The sequence below is a fragment of the Bemisia tabaci genome, chromosome 6 (assembly GCF_918797505.1).
Source record: "Bemisia tabaci chromosome 6, PGI_BMITA_v3".
Lineage (NCBI taxonomy): Eukaryota > Metazoa > Arthropoda > Insecta > Hemiptera > Aleyrodidae > Bemisia > Bemisia tabaci.
This window is the reverse complement of record NC_092798.1, coordinates 31,659,838-31,682,998: the sequence shown is the minus strand read 5'-3', so window position 1 is coordinate 31,682,998 and position 23,161 is coordinate 31,659,838. Positions and strand designations below refer to the sequence as shown.

Sequence of the window (23,161 nt, the reverse complement as noted above, 5' to 3'; positions counted from 1 at the left end):
AGCCAAACGTATTATGTACAAAGTTAGGTAACACTGTAAAGCCATCAACTTTACTCCAAAAGCTTCTCACCCCCAATCCATGATTTCCCAGCTCAGTCGCCCTCAAACCCTCATTATCTTGGGTACCATGTGCTTTTGCAGGGAATAGTCGAGACAGTGCGAAGAACAGTGAATTAGAGGACATTTGGAAGCAAACCTCCGGAATTTCCACATCTTTAGAATTAGGAGAAACAGAACAGCGTAAGATTTCCTTGAATTTTCTTTTCTATTTTTTTTTTTAGATACCTAATCTCTCGTCTTTTTATTTTAGTTTTATCACGTAAGTTTGGATGATTCTAGGGGTTTTAAGCTCTGCTCTTCGGGAAAATTCCAGGAAAGACAAACCTTTAAATTGTTAACTTTTTTCCTCCCTCTTAAACAAATTTATTTCAGCAAGTTCAGCTAGAACTGTATTGTATTGTAAAATTCTTCGCATCCAACTCAAAACCTTGTATTTATTCTAAGAAATACATACACAATCTTACTATTTTATCATCTTTTGTGCAGGTTTTGGACTTTTGCAGTATTCTCCTCGCACACTTCAGCAAATTTTCTGGTCTTAATTTATAATCAAATTTTACCGTCACAAATATGGAAAGCGATCCGGCACCTGAGGGAAATGATATCGCCAAAAGTCAAAGTGATGAAAAATCAGGTACAGACCTAATTATTTATCATCTCCACCTCTTGTGTTCAATATGAAACATTTAATGCTGACATCAGTGCTTGTAACTATAAGGTGATTCGTCACGGTTTCTGGTGAGGTCAAACTGGCGTGCGATATATCGCATCGATTATGTAAAAAATCTCAGCAGATTTTGAATTTTTAACTAAAAAAAGAACTATAGCTCCTGCTCATGAGCTTACTGCATACCTAATTCCAAACCAAAAGATCGAAAAAATTCCAAGAAATGAAAGCAGGATTCGCACGTTTTGGAGAAGAACCTCGCCTCCGCCACATTTATCGATTTTTGTATCGAATGCGAGGTTTTTTTCCAAAATGGATCCTGCTTTCATTTCTCTGAATTTTGCCAATTTGCTATTTTAGAATGGTTCTTTACCTGGGCTCATGTGCCGGGGCTATTGATCTTTTTTTGGCTAAAAATTCAAAATCTGCTGAGATTGTGGACTGCTGTCGAACTGAAAAACTTGACATTAACAATGAAAAAAGTGCCATTTAGCAATATTTCACTCATTGATGTAGACAGCAAAATTATCCTTTCATTCCAAATAGTCGTAGAAAATTACAAAGTTCAATTTTGGCTGGAAGGCCATGAATTTTCTTTCTAAAACAAGTCAAGTGTTTAAAAGATAAATACAGCTTTGGTATTGACTTGCATTGAAAATGGTCCATGGTGGCAGGAGATTGCAAAATATCTCTTTACTGTCCTGACTCTGCCCTGTATTGCAATCTGACTGATGCCAACCTTTTCTGTCACGTGGTCAAGAAGTTTTTTCACCCCTAGTTACCTAATTAAATTCACCCAATTTATCCATGTATATTTACTACTGCATACAGCCATTTACTGATTTCTTAATGTATTATCTATTTTTATTTTTTCCAGAGAGCATCTGTGATGAATTCATTTGGCAAGACTATATGGACGCAACGCAGACAGAGCCTGTTCTTCCCTTTCTTTTTGACCATGTAAGAAATTGTTTCAAACTTATGAAGTCAGTATCAACTGTAAAGTAAACCTACAGTGAAACTACACAAATGCATATCTTGGTCTGTGATTTTAAAGACTTCATGTCATACTTCATTTTTTAAATGGAAAAATATTCAATGTCATTTTCTTGAATTCTTGTTTAATTTTTTTTTTCTCACTGCGAAGAATGTTCCATAAAAATTTCAAGCAATGTCGGTTTGTTCTTTTTTGATAAAATTAAATGAGAGTGGAGACTGAGACACTCCCCCCCAAAAATATGTTCCCTCAGTTTTATTGTCAAAATGTAATTGAGCTCCAGTTTTTGCAAATTAAGTTAATTTCAACTCTAGAATGCCAGATGAAGGTCCATGTGTGGAAAAAATTTTGTAACTCTACCCAGGGCCAGTCATGAGTTATGGAGTCAAAAAAATTGTGATTTACTTTGGAGTGAATTTGGCCACCTTCCTATTTTTCTGATATCTAGAATTAGCTAAAGTAAAGTTAGAAAAATCTGTATTCGTGTACTGGAATCAGTGTTCGAAACTCGCCTTTGAGTTTTAGGAGCCATGTGGCGCATCAAGCCCGATTTTTAGGCGCCATTGAGGATTTTTTAGGGGCCAAATTGACTTTTTGCCTACATATTACGGCGCATTTAGTGAAAAGTTAGACGCAAGATGTTTTTGTAACAGAACTAGTAAGTAGCTGTAACTTGCGGAAGACAGAAGCACTAAGAATGAAATCGTTAAGAATAGAAAAAGCAAGCTTTCACTTGTAGTGCTGAAAATTCTGAGTTTTTTCAATTCAAACAGATTTGTTTTTCTTTCTTTATGTGACTTCCTGTGAAAATCCAGATTTTTAGGGGCTACGTTGGCGCAGAGCCTTGATTTTTTAGGCGCCATGACCGATTTTTTAGGCGCATTTGGCGCGTTGGTGCCTGTGAGTTTCGAACACTGACTGGAATCAATTACTCATATTTTACGTTTTAATTTTAAATTTCACTTGACTTGTTAATGGAAATGAAGGAATAGATTTATTCCCTTGATTCATTTTAATTTAATAATCAAGCTTGAAGGCAAAGATAGCGCTCCTAGCTCAGAAATTTGTTAAAACAGAAGTGTAAAAGGTTTCTTAGTATCACAATAACTTATTTTTGAGAAAATACTGTTTGATTGCATGTTTTAAGTCTCCAGATGTACTCATCAATATAATAATGGATGGTCTTTTAATTTTGCAGGTAGAAAAAGGTTTACAGAGTTGCTTCAAAGAAGGCATGAAAATAGAAGTGCCTCACAAGGATAATGCAGAACTGCATTGGGTTGCTGACATCATATCAGTTTATGGCTCTTTATTAAGGTAATTTTCAAGGAGAGATTCATGAGGAAAGCATAGAAGTATTAGGATCAACGATCATTGAAGGCAAGGATCTAAGGGTCTTTCTTGCTCCAACTTTTTGAGATCCCTGGAGGTCCATCATGAAGACTAATGATTGCAAACAGTGGGAACGTCGTTATAAAATTAAATGAAGTTGCACTGCATTGTATTAAAATGGCTGGGAAAAAACCATTAAATTTTATTTTTCAGGGAACGTCAATGAGTAATAAATTGATGTTATGAAATTTTCATGAATTGTTTCCTGATTAATGGCAGTATTGGAGTCCAAGCCGAATAAGTCACGCACTTTTAGACAGCAATAGAAGATCGCATGATGTTATTTTAGTATTGAAAGTGAATACAACAAGCAAAATGGTGGATCCTCTGTTGTAGTCTTAAAGTGTGTGAACTTATTTGGCGAGGACTCTCCTTACATTGCAGAGAAGTGCTCAAAGCATTTTTATAATGGAGCAGAGTACGGATCGGTTGCAGGTCTCTAAATTTGCAATACAAAGAATATCTGGTCGGGTTTGGCACAAGCTGGGCCTAGGCTCTCCTCCTACGCCCTTGACTCGGGGTACGAGGATGGCTTCGGCAGATCGGTCCCGGGGGATGGGGGGACCGTCCCCCAAGTGGGGGGCCTGAGGGGCGTCAGGGACTGCCGTTCGAAGAGTGCCTTAGGGACATCCGACGGGAGGATAGAGCGCCTGATGGGCCACACTTGCACAGGATGTGGCCTGGAGGGGTTGTTTAGTGGGTACGGAACACGGCGGCGTGCTCCAACCCTACATAACCGGGTTTTTCCATCTCACAGCAGTCGGGTCGCTTAGGGGTCGCTTCAGCGGCTCTTCACCAGCTGATGGCCGTTGCTGTCCCGGTATTTGGTGGGCACCTTTCATGGGGGGCGTTTCAGCGACCCTCATGATGGGGGCACTGTAGAAAATTTTTCCCCTCATCCAAAAAAAAAAAAAAAAAAAGAATATCTGGTCAGTTGATCATGTAATATGCACCAACATTTGCCATGTCATTCAGTGGAGTTCAGTTAGGCCTTTTAGAGTCCATTTTTCTCTCTTTTTCAGAGCCCCTTAGCCTTTGAAAAATTGAAAAAATAAGATTTGACTTTTCCTGATTTTACTATGTTCTGTGATGTCATGATATTCAACTGAAACCCTCCCTTCCACTAATCTTTTGCCTACTTTTGTTATTACATATTAATTTCAACTCGCGATTTCCAAATCCGTTAACCAAAAGTTTTTTCCAGTAAGTTCTCTCTCAAAACATAGATCCTCTTCTTTCTAGTTAACTCTAACAACAACTTTTTTTCTCAAAAACAGAACATTAAATGTTGGTTGGTTATTTGCTATGTTTCAGATTGCGCTACGTCGGTGTAAATGATGATCCAAGCAATATCTATTGGCTCGATCCAGCTATACACAAAGTTCACCGGCTGGGCTGGTGTAAAGATAACGGCAAACCGTTGATTCCGCCAAGAAGTGTTTCTGATGCAAGCATTGCAGAGAATCCTGAAGAGTATTTAAAGGGTGCTGAAACTCTCTCAGAAGAAATTACTGGTGTACGTGTCCTCACTTTGACTTATGTTTTGTCTGTAAAGAGGATTGTCATGAGGAGAAACATTATTTCTTGTTCTAATATCATTCTCTGACTAGTTTAGCTATAGATAGTATCAATTGATATACATCACTGGAAAGTGTAAAAGTGGCATCAGTTGGTAGAGCCCGTTTCAAATTTTCCTCTCTTACTGTAAGCGCAGGATAGGGAATCATGAACAACAAAAGTGGAAAAGTAATCTGAAACGGGCTCTAGTATGATGCTCCAGCTAGTATTTCTGAAAATGTGGTTTGAAGATTTATTTTCCTTGAAAGTTGTCGCACACCGCCTAAGGTGTGAAAGTTGGAAGTAAAAAGTCTGAGTGCTTACAAACGTTGCTTTATTCTTTTGTTAACAGATTCAAGCTAGTCATGTAGGTGTGGGGAAATTAAAAGTAGCGCAATTTGCAAAAAAAAAAAACAAGTCCCAGCATTGTTTTTCCATCGTTCTTTCGTCAATCAGCAATGGACACTTTTGATATCACTAATTTATGAATAACATTTCAAATAAAATCCCAGGTGGAAGAAGCTGTGGCATGCACCATTGAAGTGAATGTCACCTATCATGATTTGAAAAGTGTTGATCTTTGAAACACATGGATCTTGTTGCTTTATTAGATTTTCCCGTCCCAATCACTTGCATGCAACAATTTATATCAAACTCAGTGGAATTTTATTAATTTTTATAGGATGGCTACACTCCAGTGGAGCGGCTGAAGCAAGGCATGAAAGTAGAAGTTCAGGATGAAAAAAATCCTCACTTTTTGTGGATCGCCACTGTAAGTGTACTATGATGTCAGCACATGAAGCGCTTTGCTGATCATCAACAATTTATTTTTAATTCTCATACTATGCTGATTGTTGTTGCTCGAACTAATGACTTTCAAATTTTTTATGTCGCTGATAAACCGATAGTCAGCTTGTTTTGAAGCAGGAAGTATTTGAAGTATTAAGTATAAGTCACGAAAAGCTGCAGACAACTTAATGAATTTTTGAGTACGAGTTCTTATTGATTTTAGTCAATCAATGATTCACGTTACAACAGATAGTTCTTGGTGATGTAGCAAAAAACTCGCCAGGTTTTTTAAGAAAAAACTGACTATCATTTTGTAACTTCACAAGTTGATTTATTAGATAAGTGTTTCTAATAGCCTAGAATTCCATTATTGTGATAAAATGTGATATTTTTGAGGAGAAGTATCTTCTGCAATTGTCATCTAAAGAATAATATTAATTTGATGCCTTGCAGATTATCGAGAATGTTGGTGGGCGGCTCCTGCTACGTTATGACTCTCCAGTCTCCAATTCTCCCAATTTTTGGCTGTATTACACATCGCCTAGATTATTTCCGATAGGGTTTTGTGAAAAACATGGTAAGTAATTCAAATTCTAACTTCAAGATTGTAAAATACTTTCAACTGCAAAAAGTGAGACAAATTAACTAAAAAAGAGAGGTCCTACAATATTTTTTAACCTCGGGATTTCAGTTTATTTCATATGTTCATCTGTCATGTAACGTTGGAAGCCTCCGACTGAATGAGAAGCAACATGCTTTTCAACCAATTAAAAGTCTGGATTCTTTTTTGGATCATTAGTACAGAACAGAGAAAAAAAAAGAAGCAGGAAAAAAAAGATCGAAAAAATGATCCTGGAGGGAAATAAGAGGTAAAAGTTCTGCTGGTGTTTTTTTTCTGTATAATAATGAATTCTATTCATATGACACCGACTCACCAAGTTGCTCATTGCCTTGCCGTTGTTTCTTCAAACATTTACAAGCCAAGAAAGTAAACGAGTGGCCAAAGAAGTAAACAAGTCTAATGGAATCTAATCTCGAAACATTATACATTGGTTAGCATAGCTGCTAAATGAGTTAATGTGCAATCAACATGCGGAACTTTTTTCTGAAGTAAAATTTACATCGAGTGACTGTACATTTGTCGCTGTAGAGCGCAGAGAACTTAGCACTCTTCTGCTTCCTTCTCAGAATGCCAAAAACAATAAATGTGTTTTTCTATCCCAATATCCTTAAAATTGTATTCATAATGTGTTGTTTCGTAAGTAAGAATACGCTCAAGGGTTAGATGTCATCATTTTCAGGCCATCCCCTGGAGTTTCGTAGACCTTCCTCGATCATTACAAGTGCTGATGTGGATGATAGCAAGTGGAATTCAATCTTAGAATCAAGTTTAGAAGAAGGAAGTAATTTTTCTATCCCCCCAGATCTTATTCAGGTAATTGTTTTTCTGTTTTGTCCATCTCATCTCATTCAAACTTGACCGCAGGTCATCCCTCTTTTTTTTTCCTCCTACATAAGTTTTAAATCATAAAACCACCGTAAATTATCCTAGTTAATGAACAAGACCACTCAATCTTTTCTTTTCAGTATGTCCATTTTATATCAACAAAGAGCCATAATTGTCAAGAAAGGAAAAAGGAAAAAGCTAACTACGCTTAAAATCTGTGGCATTCTATGATGTATGCTGAATTATTGTTGTGTACTATCTTAGACTGAATTGATGAGATGTTTAACATGATGATGGCTAACGAACAGTATCACCTAACCAACGATTTTGCAAGAAAAAACTTAGCCATTTTTTTGTAATTCCGAGGCAAGATTTGCAATTTTTGTTATACATTACAGTGTCATCACAGCACTCCCATGCGGAATTAGAATAAAACCTAAAAAGTTAGCTTTTGTATTTTGTAATGTAGAATGTGGCAAAGTTCCAAAATTGCCTAACGTGCCAAATTGTCAGATAGGCAATATTATTCCTAAGCCCTCGATGAGCATTTTTGACTTGAAATTTTCTTAAAAATGCTCATGGCAAAGTAATTTCAGTGTGCATAAAAAGCACTTTAGAACATTCTTATTGGCAGTTGAAGTCCCAAACCGTGCAATGTCACAGACTGCCTGTCGTACTTCATTTTTTTTCAGAGAAAACCTATTCAATGTCATACCATGAAAACTTCTATGAATTTTCTCTGTAAGCCAAATATTTTGCGAAAATTTTTGGAAATGATGTTGATTAGTTCTCTGCAAAAATGTCTCTAGTGAAGCAGGAACGAGCAAGATATGTGGTTCGAGAATTTCACTGTCGATTTATTGTCTAGGAAGTGTACGTCAGCGTCATTCTGAGCTGATTTCAGAGTTTCTTTCACATCTATGAGTTCCCACCAAGCAGTATTTTTGAAAAATGATTGGTAGGAAACATGTAAATGTCACTTTCGTTAACATGAACATTTTTTAAACTATGAGCAATTTGCGATGACAAACCTTTAAGAACATTGTTGTGAATGAAATGATATGATCTTGGCCCCTTTAAGTCCCATTTTTTTTTAATAATTTGAACACATTATCTCTCTTAGTTCTATGTTAGGACTTTGTATATGTTTGTATTGTATTCTTATTTTTTTGCAGATCCGTGTGGGAACAATTAAACATGATTTAACGGTAGGAATGAAATGTGAAGCACTCCATCCAAAGAATCGAATTGAAATCTGCCCAGCAACTGTGGTCAAAATTTTCGATGAGTTCTACTTCCTCGTAGTCATTGATGATCTCACCTTGGATGATGATGGTCTCCTTTCCTCAGACCTCTTTTGGTTGGGTTATATTGGGCACCCCTATATATTTCCGATAGGTAATGTATTTGACCTTGATTTCCCAGAAGTTTTTGTGTTTGTTGCCTGAAATTCTTATGACACGAATTTGTCAACAGAATTTTTATTTTGCTGGAACCAAAGAAAGAGAATTTGCCGGTGATTTAGAAATTGTTGGTGGGAAAAATTTTGATGCTGATTCTGTCAAGAGCCTCATTTTCCTTGGATAAGTTTGGATTTTTCCAAAACTAAATTCAAATATTTCCAAAAAAGCAGGCTTATGTATCAAAACGCATCATAGGCAAGTTGAGAGCTCCAAAAAACTTGCAAGCATGACATATGTCGCTCTGAGGTAGTGGTATAGTCCTCTCTTAGATGCAAGTATAAGGTGAGGCTCTAATATGCAATGATAGAGTGCCATTTCCACTCAGTAGAAATGATTCAAGAATGGCTTCTGTAAGTGCCCGTCCTTATGAACCGGCATGGCAGTAAATGTAGCTAATGAATCGCTGAAACAAAAATAGAAAAATGTAGCTTCAATCAGATATCCACCAATAAAATGAGATGTGGAAAATTCTCTTAGTACCTCCCGATTAATGTTGTTATAAAATTAATACGAAGTTTTATGGACTTAACAGGCTGGTCAAAGAAGGCGAATATAGAATTAGCAAATCCGAAAAAATGGATCTCAAAGTCAGGCAAATTCAACTGGTCTGAATATTTATCGGAAACAAATTCGGCAGAAGCTCCTATTAGCATTGAGCATGCATGTGCTCAGGAGCTAGGTTTTGAGATCAACCTCAAGTTGGAAGCAATGAATCCGGAGAACCCTAATCAGATTTGTGCAGCGACAGTAACAGCATTGAAGCAGCATCTTCTTCAGATTCGACTCGATTCACATGATGAGTGAGTAACTAAATTCCTCCCATTCATTATGTATTTTTGTAATCTTGCAGGTAAAATAACGCATATCTCAACACGGGAAAACTCCTTACACCAACAGTAGGGATGCAGAAAGTTCTTTTTACCCTAGGTTTACCCTAAGGTTGTGTTTCGATCACTCTCACTGATATAGTCCTGATCCTATCAAATAATATTCAACCTTCCTCCTTCTTAATTAAAATTCATTATTGCTTTCCTCAGATGACTTTTTAAAAACTTATAGTAAAAAAATCGGACTTTTTCATCGTTTTTTGCTGGGGGGGGGGGGTTAGCCTTGATTTTTACAATTTTCATGGGGGCTCCCTGGTTTTCATAGCCAGGTTTACCTTACTGTCTCTTAAAGACCAGTTGCGTGGACAGGAAATTTCTGTACCATTGAATATCTTGATGCTTTGAACCACTCAGTTGAGTAATAAAATATGCTTTTTCTCTTATTTATTCCTCCAGATCGCAAGAAAACCATATCATCACTAGTTATAATAGCACTGATATTTTTCCTGTTGGATGGTGTGATACTAATTCATATCCGTTGAAGCCTCCCAGAGATTCTCAAGATGTATTGAAAAACTTTAAAATCAGGTAAAAATACCATCATTCCTATTTGATAGCTTTAGAGGTTGTTGTATTTTTTTTTTTAAATTTATTTTCAGAAATTACCTCGAAAATTGGGAGACACGTGCTTGTCTTATTGTTTTTCATTCAATCAAATTTTAGCGGAGATTAACCCTCAAAATTGCTTAACATCGAATCCTATTTAAATGATTGACTGTTGCACCAGTAGTTTTTATTATGGCAGTTGTATTGACTGTTTCTTTTTTCAAATATGTCTGTGATGAGCCAAAAGGTGCTTACTTTAGAAGATCAGGAAGAATGTTGCGTATTGAGGCATTATATAGTCGAACAACACTTAATCTAATGTGGATCAAGATAGGTATTTCTAAACATTGAACTTTTAAAACAATGGATACACCCAGCCATTAAGTATATAAATATGAACTCTAAGCTCACTCACTTTTCACGAAAAGAACAAGTGTTTCGAATCTACACATTCTATCTTCAGCTCTATCATGACTCTTAGACTCTTACACTCACAATTTGTAGAGTTGTAATAAAGCTGAAGATGGATTGTGCAGCTCTGGAACAAGTGGCCTTTTTATAAAAATTAGAGTAAGAGCTTAGAGTATATATATTTACATAATTGACAACTGGGTGTATCCATTGACTTAATCTAATTTTTGTTCTATCTAATCTAATCCATCTAACCTAATTATCGTTCCTTTTCTATTTGTGCTTTCCTGTTTATGTATTTACAAAGGAGAAAACTATTTATTTTTGCTTTTAAGGTTTTTGTAATTTTTCAACTGAATTATGTCTAATTTATCAGTGAAGATTGATAGAAAACCAAATCAAATATGAGTATAATAAAATAATTCAAAGACATGAAATAAAAGAAAATAAACCAACCTATTTGCCGGGTTTAATTTTTTGGCCTGATCTGGCCAGGAATCAGATATGACGTTCTAGTTTGATTCACAACATGAAAATAGGCATTTATACTTTTGAAAGAAACATTTCCACAATTTTTAAAATTATTTGGCTAAGCAATCAATTGGAATGCATTTTGCAATTTGGAACTACAAAGTCAGGCCCGGTTTAAAAACAACGTATGTGCCATTAGTTTCCCTATGCACATAAGTGTTTTTTCAGATGAGCTAGAATTTGTAGCTCCTAATTGCAAAATGCAGTCCAATTGACTGTTGCTGCTGCAATTATTTGATTTCCTACTAACTTATGTTGTGTCTCAGTTGCTCAAGACAAAGTAAAATCCAGTAATGTATCAACATGAAGTTTTTATTGTTTTTGATCAATGATTGAATTTTTTCGTTTTGTTGTACATAATTTTCTCTTCTACAGAAATTTAAAATAAATCTTTCAGTTTTTATCTGTAAAATTTAGCTACTTGATTTGAAATTAATATGCATTTCATTTGTTTTTCATATCTAGTTATGAGGAAGAATTAAAGGAAAGCACCTCATCCAACAGCAGCACTGTCAATGGGCCTGTCTCAAAAGCAGTTCCATCACTATCTGGCTCCTCATGGTGTCCAAAAATTTATTTCAACCATAAGTGCTTCACAGGTCCCTTTTTGAGCAAGACAGGGTTAGCGAAGCTTCCAAAAGCAGTTGGGCCAGGTCCTGTGACATTAGTTTTGAAAGAGATCCTGTCAATGTTGATTGGTATTGCATACCTTCCAAATCGTGTGCTCAAAGAACTTCAGTGTTTAGAAAAAACACCATCAACTCATGTAGAAGTGCTGAAAGCCAAGTAAGTGGACAAAACCTAGTCGTGTGCCTATGTTTAATATTTTGAGAATATTTCAGGATTGAAAAAATTTGGCGAAAAACTGGACTCAAAATAATATTTTCACTAATTTGTAAAGATCTTTCTCCAGATTTTTCAAACAAATAGAAATAAAACTAAATTATTAGAGGAGGAAATAAAAACTCAAACAAGTTGGTTTTTGCAATCGCTAGCGATAGCAATATTCGTCATGGGAACTTTTGCTTCTGGGATATGAAAATGTTAAGGTACAGTTCGTTTGTAGTATCTTCAGGATTGAAGGGGCTATGTAATTTTGTGTCGACATCTCTTTTTTAACATTTTTAATTTTTTTTCTTTGCATACAAGAAAGCTGTTATATTTACCAATTATTCATTTTCGTTGGATTATGTATGGTTTTCGGAAGTTAACGCATTTAACTTACACTTTCGTTTTTTCGGCGTAAAGTATGATATTTTTACTCTACTCATATGCCCGAATACGCATCATAAGTGACCTATGTGCTTCCTAAGTTGCCATTTTTTTCATTCAAATAGATGTAACTGAAATGTTAGATGTGTACTACCTATACTACTTTCATGTCATTGCTTTATTTATTTATTTATTTATTTATTTACTTTTTGCGTAGGTATAAATTGTTATTTTTTTCTGAATTTTGGAGAAAATATTGCTTTAAGAACGTGGAATGTAAATTAATTTTATTGAAAAAAGAAAATACCATCATTAATTTGGGCGAACAGAGAAAATGTACATCAATATTTGGGTCAACATCTCCCTGATTATATAACGGATGAATATATTAGTATTTCTGTATCAAAAAACTTAGCTTTTGTCTTCAGAGATACAATGATTCTAGTCCCAGTCAATTTGTTGTATTGAAAAAACAAAAAAACAAAAAATAAATAAAAAAAAAAAACAACTGAAATGTTAGACATACTATTTTCATGTCTTTCTATTTGTATCAATAGGTACTTTTTGCTTGACTTACGAACGTTGAATGCAAATTAACTTTATTGGAAAAAGAAAATAACGTCATTAATTTGGGGAAACATGTGGCTGATTATATGAAGGAGGTATATTCCAGTATTTTTGTTTAACATATTAACTCACGAGAAAATGTTCGTACATTTATCATCTAGTATTAATTATTTTTTGATGATTGGTCTAAAACATTCAATACAACCATTAAAAATTATCTCCCATCGCCGGGTATCGAACTCCCGATCACCTATTGCCCGCACCTTATCAAAAATATGGGGCGCCTCAGTCAACTAGGCTATCACAGATCAGCGACTGTTGAAGAAAAAATAGCATTTAAAAGACTCGGACGATGGGCGGGACTTATCACAAGAGTTGTCCTTGAGCGATTCGCGTCTTCGTAGCTTCTGGAGAAATGAGCTAAGCGCCTTTCTCTGTGAGACATTGTTTGCCTATGCTATCATGTGTCTCAAGGTTCATATCAGCAGGCATTTGCCATCGCGGCAGTAAGCTGAGGCAATATTTGCATATCCATGAATTAAATCAATCAATCGAGCTCTGATTTTGACTTCTTTATCCGTAACGAGTCCTCCAGAACAATTTTCCACCTTGTACGATGGTTATTATTTCTTTACTTCTATTTTTCAAACTTGAGGTGGGATAATGGCGGCTTCTCAAGAACACCGAGGTAGGCGATCTTTTGCACCAACGAACAGAAAACTGATGGCGAAAAATAACCAATCAGAACCTCCCAAAAAAAAGAATTTGCCTAAAAACGGAACTTCGTGGTTCTGCGCAGATTTACCAGTCAGACACGACATCTCGAGGTGGAAAAAAACTCGCTGAAAGCGAATTTTAGCAATCAACACAACTTGACGTAGAGACATGATTGGCTAAAAAATACAACGGTTTTTGATACATCGGAAAATCAACCAAAAATCGGAGACTGGGCGAAACGCTCAAGGTCGCAGAGGTATAGGGAATCCCATAGCGAAAGCAACGGAACGATTGTAATATCATGGGGAACTCTGTTCCCATGACAATAAATTAAATTCTTAAGCGATCAATATTACAACAATCATTCCACCTTTTCGACGATTTTTCAAATAACTGAATGCCAATTTGAAATGGGATATGAGTGTCCCAATATGAGGGAGGAGGACCCCCCTATCCCCCCTCCAGAGAGTATAGAAGATTATACAACTACTCAATGCTGTGGACTCAATGCTAGGTAATTGAAACAGAAGCGCTCGCAGCGTGCTAGCTGGCAACGTACGCAACTACTATTTTCTATTATTTTCCAGTGACTAGCGGCAGGTATGTTGCTGCTGGACCACCTCTATGTAGGCAATTTCTTATATAGCATTCGTCTGTAACTCTCGCTTGGCCAATTAGCGCAGTGGTATAGGAATTCTGCTCGCCGCGCTTTCTCGCGCCAACGTACGCAACGTACACTTGCTCACAGCTCAACTTCTGTTTCAATTCTTCCCTATCGGGCCTCTCCCTCTCTGCCCCTCCCCCCTCAAATGGAGCTTAGCTGTAATGTGCCGATGGTTAGAAGTACCAAGCTCAAGTGTAACTAGGAGCTACGTACGGTCTTTGGGCCACATTGCAATGCTGTAAGAAACTTTGTCTTGTTTTGGCTGGACTTCGTGTGAGCAGTCTGTGGCGAGTTGGTAAAATTTTTAAGATAGATGATTTTCACAGGCAATGCACGGCTATGTATGTCAATCCTTTGAGTAATTTTCGTAGGGAATATGCGTCATTAGAAGCTTAAGTCCCCCATCCTCGTATGTTGTTTTCGGTCTCAGGTGTGCGGCTAACAATAAAACGTTGTATTGGCTGGGCTTACGGTTAAATTGGTGTTTGGGCAGCAAGAAAATGATAAATTTGATGATAATGCATTTCAGGCCCAAATTTTCCATAGCAATGTTTTGAACATAGCTGTATGACAATCCAGTAAGTTCTCCAATTTAATCAAGTGTCCCTGGATGATCTTCATTACTGGAATGTCTTATATTTTCATTGGTTTGATTCATTAATGGCTGTTATGAATCAGACGGAAATTTCAAGTGATCCTCCGCCACTCTCGAAGCAAGGAAACCTTACCTAAGTTTTTGATAAAGCATTTTCTTCATAAGTAACATTTCAAAGGATGACAGCAGTAGCCCTGTTTTCACGGTAAAGGAAAAAAAAATTGAGCATAGAGTGTTACTCCTAAAAAATGATCCATCTCAAAAATTGATGCAGAGAAGTCTAACCATAACAAAATAAATTGTGCTACAATGTTGATATTCGGTTTAGCAACAGGTCGTCACTCCTCTTAGCATTAGAACTCCGCAATTTGAACCGTTACCAGATACAGCAAAACTCCGATTTGGAGTCCTCCTTGAGGACAGGTTCACTTCACAGTGATACACAGTGTATAAAATTGAGCACAAACCCAACATCAGACATTTTCAGAACAGCTTTAAAAAGGCTCATCTCATACAACGTGAGCTCATATTTTTCCCTCCTTTCTAAATATGCCGTGAGTGGCATTGAAAATACAAAGGGAATCATGTAAGTATATCGCTACTTAAGAAGAGGTGTTGAAGCTTTCGATGCCATTGAAGTTCTGTCTAATATGTCTCCTCCGCCAGAGAGAGAATGAAAAGGGAGAGGAATTTGTGCCCCCCACATAAGTTTGTGCCTCTTGTGACAGGTCTGAGTGCCAAAACGGCTGTGGTTGTGTGCATGAAAAAATTAAATTTTCTGCTTGATTTTTACGATTTCCTGTTCTGTCGTTTTAGGTACAAAACAGCTTTATATCGGGCTGAAGTGGAGATTGTCACCTCATCAGATAAAGTTACCTCTTTCTGTGAAGATGTTTGCCATAGGTTACAGATCTGTCCCAACTTACTTTCCCTCGCCCCTTTGGATGGATCTCCTTGTCCTAAAAAGTGTCATCTAATGTCTAAAACAAATATTAGCACAGGTAATGATCATTTTAGTTACATGAATCTTCTTAAATGAATCCTCAAAATCTCTAGCTCAGTTATGAAAAAATAAATCCAGCGAGGAACTGGACCAAAAGAAAAATTTGACATTGTTTTGCGCTTATAACTTATTACTTTCGTTAAACACATCAGGCAGACATCATGAGTGTCCAAACTAGACTCTGTGGACATAAAAATTATACATAATACTGAATTAAAAACTTTGCGACTTGTCTTAGTCCTTGAGCGAACTTGATTTTTGCCTTTCAAGGAAAAAATATTTAGTCGCAGATTTTTTTAGACTATTTTTGATTAAGAGATCAGGGTCTAAAATCTGTTGCAATTGTCTTTTTCAAGTATCCTTAAAAGCAAATCTGGAAAGTTGATTGCTTGGAAATTTTCAATTCACGATCAGAAAAGAGCGGATATTTTTAGTAAATGCTGGAATATTTGCTTACATCCAATATTTACTTTTTTACAGTTGCTTTTTTACACAACAAAACGTGTGCATTAACAATTCAAAGTCCACTTTTGGATCCTTATATCAAGAAAAGAGAGGAGTCTTCTACTTTGCAGGTCCATAATATTTTCAGCGGTTAGAATATAATGATATTAATCCTATTAGGAAGCCTCGGAGGTACAGACTGGTGTAAATCATGATGGCTCTCCAGTAGTCTGAAGTTGTGCAATCATACAAACTTTAGCTAGCTTTTCCCTTATCCATCCTCTAGACGTCCTTGTGTTTAAAGATCTGAAGATTAATATTTCAAACGTCCTAAAAATCATTCAAGAGCATTCTGTTGCTCTCCTGGTTTCTTGCACTGTTAGGCACAACAGTACGCACGTAGGTTAAAAATTCCTCACAAAGATAGGGAAAGCTTATTTACTTATTTCTTGTTTTCACATGATGCATTTTAGACAAAGACATTGAGTCTTCGTAGACCGTGCATCTGGCTTGGTTTAATACAGGCAGAGCAAGACAAGTCTCTCGGAACCCCATGATGGGCGGGCAGGGAAGGGGAGAGAGCGTGTGTCCCATGCGCTTGAAGAGACTGCAGAGAGACAATGGAGAATTCATTCCTGTGCTCGGTTTTTCACAAATATCTCGTTTAGAGTGCATTTTCAGACAAAATTCCTAAGAAGAAAAGTTTTAGAACACATAATTTTACAACCAAAAAGCAATGTTTCATTTTTCTGAACTATTTATTAACCGAGAAAAAAAGCCTCACAATCCAACAAAAATTCACTGGAGCCACAACTGCGCTTGCGCAGATGTGCGCAATTGAAACACATGAACTCATTGATGCGGGTTGTTGCTAACACTTATCGGCATGCGAATGTTTAAAAGTTGTCTCACCGTCCATAACACAGGATGCACGGTCTACGTGATTCAATGTTTTTGATTTTAGACAATGTAATAGTGCACAATAATTTACACATATATCACATGTATGTTCTCCCTGGTCTGAAACCACACTTTCCCTCGAGACCATCATTGGATTCCCTGATTCATGACAACTGTAAATATTGTATTTGTTCACAGCTTCTGTAAATCCAAAGCAGACTAGGAAAACCGGCGAAATGCGGAAGATCGTAAAAATTGAAAAATCGAGAAATGAGTATGTTCCTGAAGTTCTCACTCGTAGAAGTTTAAAGAAAACCAGATCAAGATTAAATCGTAAGTACACAAAGCAATGAGAAATTTCATGCACTTGAAAGTTTTCCCCCTTTAAAATGAGCAACCGTTTTTCTATCATCCTTGATTTTTGATTCATCTTGTTTCCAGAGACTCTACACCTTTTATGATATTTTTATTTTTTGTATGTCAAAAGTGCTTTGATTGATCCTTCATTGTGACCTGAGCTTCATTTCAGGGAGGAAGAACAGTCAGAATGAACTTATAGAATTTTCAGAAATTATATTCAGACTTGAATCATCCGCATTTGATGATACATGTATTTGTCGTAGGCGAAGAACAAAAATCGAGCAAATTAAACTTTCTTAAGTCAAATAATTGCGCCTTGTCCAGCACTCTTTCGATAAAACCCGCAAAAAGTATGCAGGCAAAAAAAAATGCCGATCTATGCAGACTAATTGCAAAGTGGTTGCACATTTTGCGTTCTGGCAAGACAATCTTTGAACAGACTCATAAGGTTTTTTTTTTTGTTTTTTTTTTTAAGAGTTTTATTTATTGTAACTTCCAATTAGAGGAAACATAAACAATTATCATAAGTTAGAAATAATGTATGGTAAAGCAACGACTGGTTAATTGCTTATTATCATAAAATTAAAGAAACGAAACCTAAAACTTAATTAAGATTAAAAGGACATTCATAAAAATCAATTGGGTGAGATGAGTGAAGATCTGATGTAGTGAGAAGATTGTCTTTAAAGATGAGAAATAAGTTATGCAAGTTGTTTAAAAATCGGAATCAGCGTTAGTGACAAGCTTCCAAGGCTTTTTCCTCTTAAGTCTCCTAATTTCTTTAATATTATTTTAAAGTTCAATAGCTGTTTTGTTCAGATGACGATGTAGCCTGTCTTCGTATCTTTGCAAAATTTTTTGAATATATACTCATAAGTAAAGAACAAAATTAGAGAAAAACCGGGCACACTTATTTTTTACCATTTCGTGGGGAAAACGAAGCTGAGAAGTTCCAAAAATAATAATTAGAGTCAAAAATAAGTTTTTTTAACCCTAATGAATACCAGTACAAAACTGAAAACATAAAAAAATTTATTTTTGACTCTAACTATAATTTTTGGAACTTCTCAGCTTCGTTTTCCCTGCGAAATGGTGTGGACCCAGCACCATTTCTCCACCTTATTACACACAGTATTCGGGCCACTTCTTAGTATTTTTTTCTCACTTATTTCTTACTTTCAATGATATCACCAATGGAAGTGGCCCAGGCTACTGATCAAGGGCAGATAGGAACACTAGGGAAAACTCCGGATGGCCGGAGGATATTTAAGGTGCATTTGGGCTGGTTTACTCTGTTTATACAACAAAAAATCTATCCAAATCTATCTATTTCTATAATTTGTGTATGATGGTGTTTTTCAACAATTTTCAGAGCTGGAAAACTCAAAAGAATCAATGGAAGAAAACGTAGCACCTGCCAAAAAAACAAGATACGAAACACGTGGAGTGAAACTACCAAGTTTCGCTGTCAGAAACAAGCCAAGGCAGAAATGTGAGGATGAGCTAATGGTTGTTGGCACTCCTAGTCAAAATAAACTTCCATTACCCATGTAAGTTGTGTAGTTCTTCGGCTTTTTCAATTACTTTTTTTTTACCTTCCATGCTGCTGTGCTAAGGAAGAACGCCATATGAACATTGAAGAGTTGCCAAATTTCCATTTGATAAAACATGTATTTTTGACGCAATTCAAGCATATTTTCCCTTGAAATTTTCAGGTGTTTTAGATCAAATCGCTTACATAGTTGTCTGAAAATTTCGGAAAATAACATTCAGAATATTCCAAAGAATCCAAGAATTTCAAAGAATTTTCCTAGTAAACTCGGTTTTTATCGGAGGACATTTGGCAACGTTTGAAGGCTCATACGACGTTTTCCCTTAGCAGGGCAGTATGGCAATCCACTCCTTTTGCCAACATACAGTAATTACAAAAAAAAAATATATTGAAAGTTTAAAAGGTATTCAAGTCCCTCAAAAAGCTTTTATTTTTTTAAAATGTTTTTGTTAAAAACATGAAATTCCCCTAAAATCAAGGCATGAAAAGGAAGTTACATGAAGGAGTTAGGCCCCAAAAAACATGGGATACAAGTAGCTCTTGCATCATGATACAATGAATTCCAACATTGTGACTGATGTGAATATACAGCAGGAGGTCATGCAAAAATTCTTGTGAGTTAAAATGAGTACTTTTTCTCTTAACTTTCGTAATAGTGTTCTAATGGTGACATAAATAAATCAGAACATCGAATGTTTTACCCTGGTTGGAGGGTTCATTGATGTTAATGCACTCTATCCTAAAAGGTTCCAAAATGAAAAACATAGCCTGCCTATCGACAACTCAGATGTCAAATGTCAGATGTCCGTCTCAAAGTATGCTCAGAGCAGAAGGAGATACCTAAAATTGGGAAAAATTGAAGTGCTGGGTGGACAAAAGGTACTTTTTGGTTTTGCTGTTTTAGAATCTTCATCGTTAATTTATGTTTTAAAGAGGATGCCGAGGAAAGCGCATAGCCCTTTTGTTTTTACTTGTTAAATAATAGAAATCTAAATCACAAAAGTGCTGTGAGGGGGGGAAGGGGGCGCAAAAAATCTGAAATGAACTGTTACAAATTTTATGAACGGCCCCTAAAACATCAGCCGAGTTTCTGAAACTTGGCAAATAAGAAGTGCCCTTCCTGTTCTCAATGCTTCAATCAACATCAGCATCTTAAAGTTTATTTATCTAAAAAGCAGAGATATTGAAGTTGCTGTCTCTTCTGTACTTCATTAAATTTCTTTCAAGCTTAACAGCATCTTCTTTGATTCATAAGTGTCAGTAATAAAGAATTTGCAGGTGTCTGAAATTTTGTGAATTTCATCTTAAAAATGATACTACTAGGAAAACTGAGTACGAGGATATCCTTGGTTTCTTAATCGGACAATTATTGGAGAAAATATGGCATAATAACCTAATCTGCTAAAATACATGTGTTTATATGTGAAATGCCGCCAGATGACGTCATTAGGAAGCACATTTTCTCACTTTTCTATTTTTCTCCTTTTTCCCATGTCAGAAAAAAACTATGAAAAATACCGCGAACTCAGCTTATTAGGCACTCTCAGATGAAGCAATAAAATTTTTGTGAGCAAATTTTCCATTGCTACTTGTTTTGCCTCATCCCATGCTCTTTTTAATTTTCTCCATTTTGTGTTAAAACCATTCCTCTTTTTTCAGAAAACGTGGTCGGAAATCACACAGACGAACCGAGAACCGAGATAAACTTGTAAAATCGCTAACCATCATTCAAACGATAAAAGACATTAGCAATCAAGAGTACATAGTTCCTAGCAATCCTTACAGGTGGTCTGTTGAGGACCTGTATGATTATATCTCAGAAACTCCTGATTGTCATATGCTTGCTCCTCTTTTGAAAAGTCAAGTAAGTAACACTCAATTTTTATTGTTCCTTCTCATGGTGGTTTGTACCACAAGGATATTACAAGTCGGAACTCTGTTTTTTACCAAATTCTCGCTACAATTAAAATTGTTTTCTGTTTAACAATTAATTGATATCAACATAATCTCAGGATCACAGGACATGCCCATTCAAAAGAGGTCACAATGGAATTTTTCAGCTCGTGAACAGCCCGACACTGAAGGGAAAGGGGGAAAAAAAGGATAAACTGACTGGAGGCAATAGTTTTTAATACTTGAAATATACGTGTAAGACATATGGTATCATATTATAGATACGCTGCATTACACTACAATGATACTACATCAACTCAGTTCGCTCTGGGGCGAAGCAGAGGAACCAAGTTAAGCGGGTTACCAGTTCAGACGGGTTTTGTCATTTTCCGATCCCATTTTCGAATTTCATGCCTCAATTTTGACAAGTAATTAACCATGTAGGTATCGCAAACACCTATAAAAATTTTAGAAGTGTTTTTTCATAAGGTATTTGATCAAATAAAGTTGTTATAAACTGTGCATTTTCATCTGAAGCCCAGAATTGGAGGGTCAGTGGATTAAGCCGCTCCAGTATATGCAAAAGTGCCCTCAAAGCGACAATTCTGTTAGTTTTGTCAGTTTTATGGACGTGTAAACGAAATTTATTGCCAAAAACCTGAGTTTAATGATTTTAGCCCCCCTCCCTCTCCATGAGACACTTATAAACTGGGCACCCAGGCCACATTTGTAACTTGATTGATAGGTGCAAGAGACTTCCTGAAAGTTCATGCTGGAACTCATGCCAGAGCTCTATGGTTGTTATGCCAATCCGCCTTACTATTAAAGGGTTTCTACAGGTCACATAAACATATAATATATTCCCATATTTTCATTTTAGTCCTATAATTATATGAAATTATCATATTTTTGCTTCATCATTTGATTTTTGGGTCGAAATAATTAATCATTTTTTTTCTTTTCAAATTATAGCCTATTTTATAATCATCACATCAAATTATCGCTTTTAAAATAATCAAATCTACTATCGCTAATGACAATAGATTGCTCATATTGGTTTATTATTTTGATTTTTTGAAATCATTACTTCCAAGCAGCACTGCTTTAATGATGAGATGTTTCCCAACAAGCTATGCGCTATGCTTAATTGATACTCATAGTTTTTTTTATACTTTTTTTGCAAAAAATGGTCATATAAAGTCACAAAAAGTGCTAAAAGTTTTGTTCTTGGATCTCTGTAGAGACGCTGTACCCTAATTTACACGCATTCCTAAATCTGCTTGATTTTCATGCATCTGAGCTTACCGTTCTGTCATTTTTTAATGCAGGAATTTGATGGAATTTCATTCATGTTGCTGAATCTCCCTTCGTGTGTTGAGTCACTCAATCTGAACTACAAAATGGCAATTCGACTTTGTCGGCATGTAGAAGCTGTTAAGTATGCTTATTTAAGTAAGTACAAAAGTTCCACGTCCATAGAAACAGATGTTTGTTAATTAATTTTTCTTGACGAAATCCCTAGTAAAATAAATGTTGTTAATTTTCCCAAGTTCAAGGAATTATTTCATTGAAGTCTCCTATTTTCTTTTTCTCCTGCAAAAATTTATAATGAATTAATGAAACTGCTAACAGCAGCCCTCAGTCTCTACTTGTGCACTTGATGCTAGTAAGATCTTCATGAAATGCACTGCATTTTCCATTTAGGAAATCTATTTATTATGGGTAATTGACTGCGAAGGAACAATGCTGCTTTTCTGCAAACTAAAATTTCACAGGACGAAGCAAGAACTTCGCCATTTTCGTAGTAGTCAAGTTAAGTTTTCAATTTTTTAATACATTACAGCACCTCTGTGCAGAATTGGAAATAACTAAAAAATCAGCTTGGAATCATTTAATACTGCAGAATTCACCAAAGTTACTAACTGCTTTTCACCTAAACTGTCAATCAGGCAGGATTGTTCCTTAGCTAGTGTAATGAGGTTCTATTGTTTCCGTTTCTACTGCATCTAAGCTACTCATATGAACATCTTCGTCATTTTTATGAGAAATATCTGTAGGTAGAATAAATACATAGCTTTAAAAATTTCTGTAGAATGGATCCAAATATCTCGGAGTTACATTTGTTTCCTTCTTGCTATTTCTTGACTGTGAGAGGTAACAAGAGAAAGGTTCAAGCCTGATTGTGAGATTGACCAAGAACCTAAAATTGTGTCCCGGTAAGGATAAAATCTTTCTTTTTATTCCATGGATCCAATCTTTTCTCTAGGGCGTCAACACTCATGGCATCTCTTCCTTGTTGCAAGTTGAGCAGCTTGCTCAACAAGTTTATTAAAGAAATTGCTTAAAAAAATGTCAGACATTTTGGTCACATGATCAATCAGCTCATCAACATATCAGGATTACACTACTTCTTTACGGACTTCTTCTCTCATGAGGAAGCTATATGACCTTGGTATGTGACCAGATATGTGAGAAGGGACCTTAAGAGATTTCTTCAAATTTTGCAA

At 36.1% G+C, this 23,161-nt stretch overlaps 1 protein-coding gene and 1 long non-coding RNA gene across 2 annotated transcripts; one reads left to right on the top strand and one right to left on the bottom strand.

Moving 5' to 3' along the window:
* Window positions 1-34: 34 nt before the first annotated feature.
* On the top strand, window positions 35-22,203 carry LOC109044104 (scm-like with four MBT domains protein 2). Its single transcript, XM_019061642.2, has 17 exons — window positions 35-240; window positions 547-694; window positions 1,605-1,687; window positions 2,923-3,041; window positions 4,431-4,632; window positions 5,356-5,445; window positions 5,916-6,039; window positions 6,764-6,897; window positions 8,085-8,307; window positions 8,905-9,172; window positions 9,656-9,787; window positions 11,213-11,533; window positions 15,319-15,503; window positions 17,048-17,182; window positions 18,582-18,759; window positions 20,421-20,625; window positions 21,983-22,203. Exons 2-17 carry the CDS (start codon window positions 631-633, stop codon window positions 22,148-22,150), a joined length of 2,631 nt encoding a protein of 876 aa, XP_018917187.1. The 5' UTR covers window positions 35-240; window positions 547-630; the 3' UTR covers window positions 22,151-22,203.
* On the bottom strand, window positions 5,769-10,542 carry LOC109044132 (uncharacterized). Its single transcript, XR_002010262.2, has 2 exons — window positions 10,061-10,542; window positions 5,769-8,775 (listed from the first exon to the last, which is right to left on the bottom strand). It is a non-coding gene; the product is annotated as an uncharacterized lncRNA (long non-coding RNA).
* Window positions 22,204-23,161: the final 958 nt, after the last annotated feature.

Coding starts and splice junctions, on each gene's coding strand:
- LOC109044104 (XM_019061642.2), top strand. CDS start 631: ATGGAAAGCGATCCGGCACCTGAGGGAAATGATATCGCCAAAAGTCAA. Junction 3,042..4,430: donor GTTTATGGCTCTTTATTAAG/GTAATTTTCAAG, acceptor GCTATGTTTCAG/ATTGCGCTACGTCGGTGTAA. Junction 11,534..15,318: donor GTAGAAGTGCTGAAAGCCAA/GTAAGTGGACAA, acceptor CTGTCGTTTTAG/GTACAAAACAGCTTTATATC.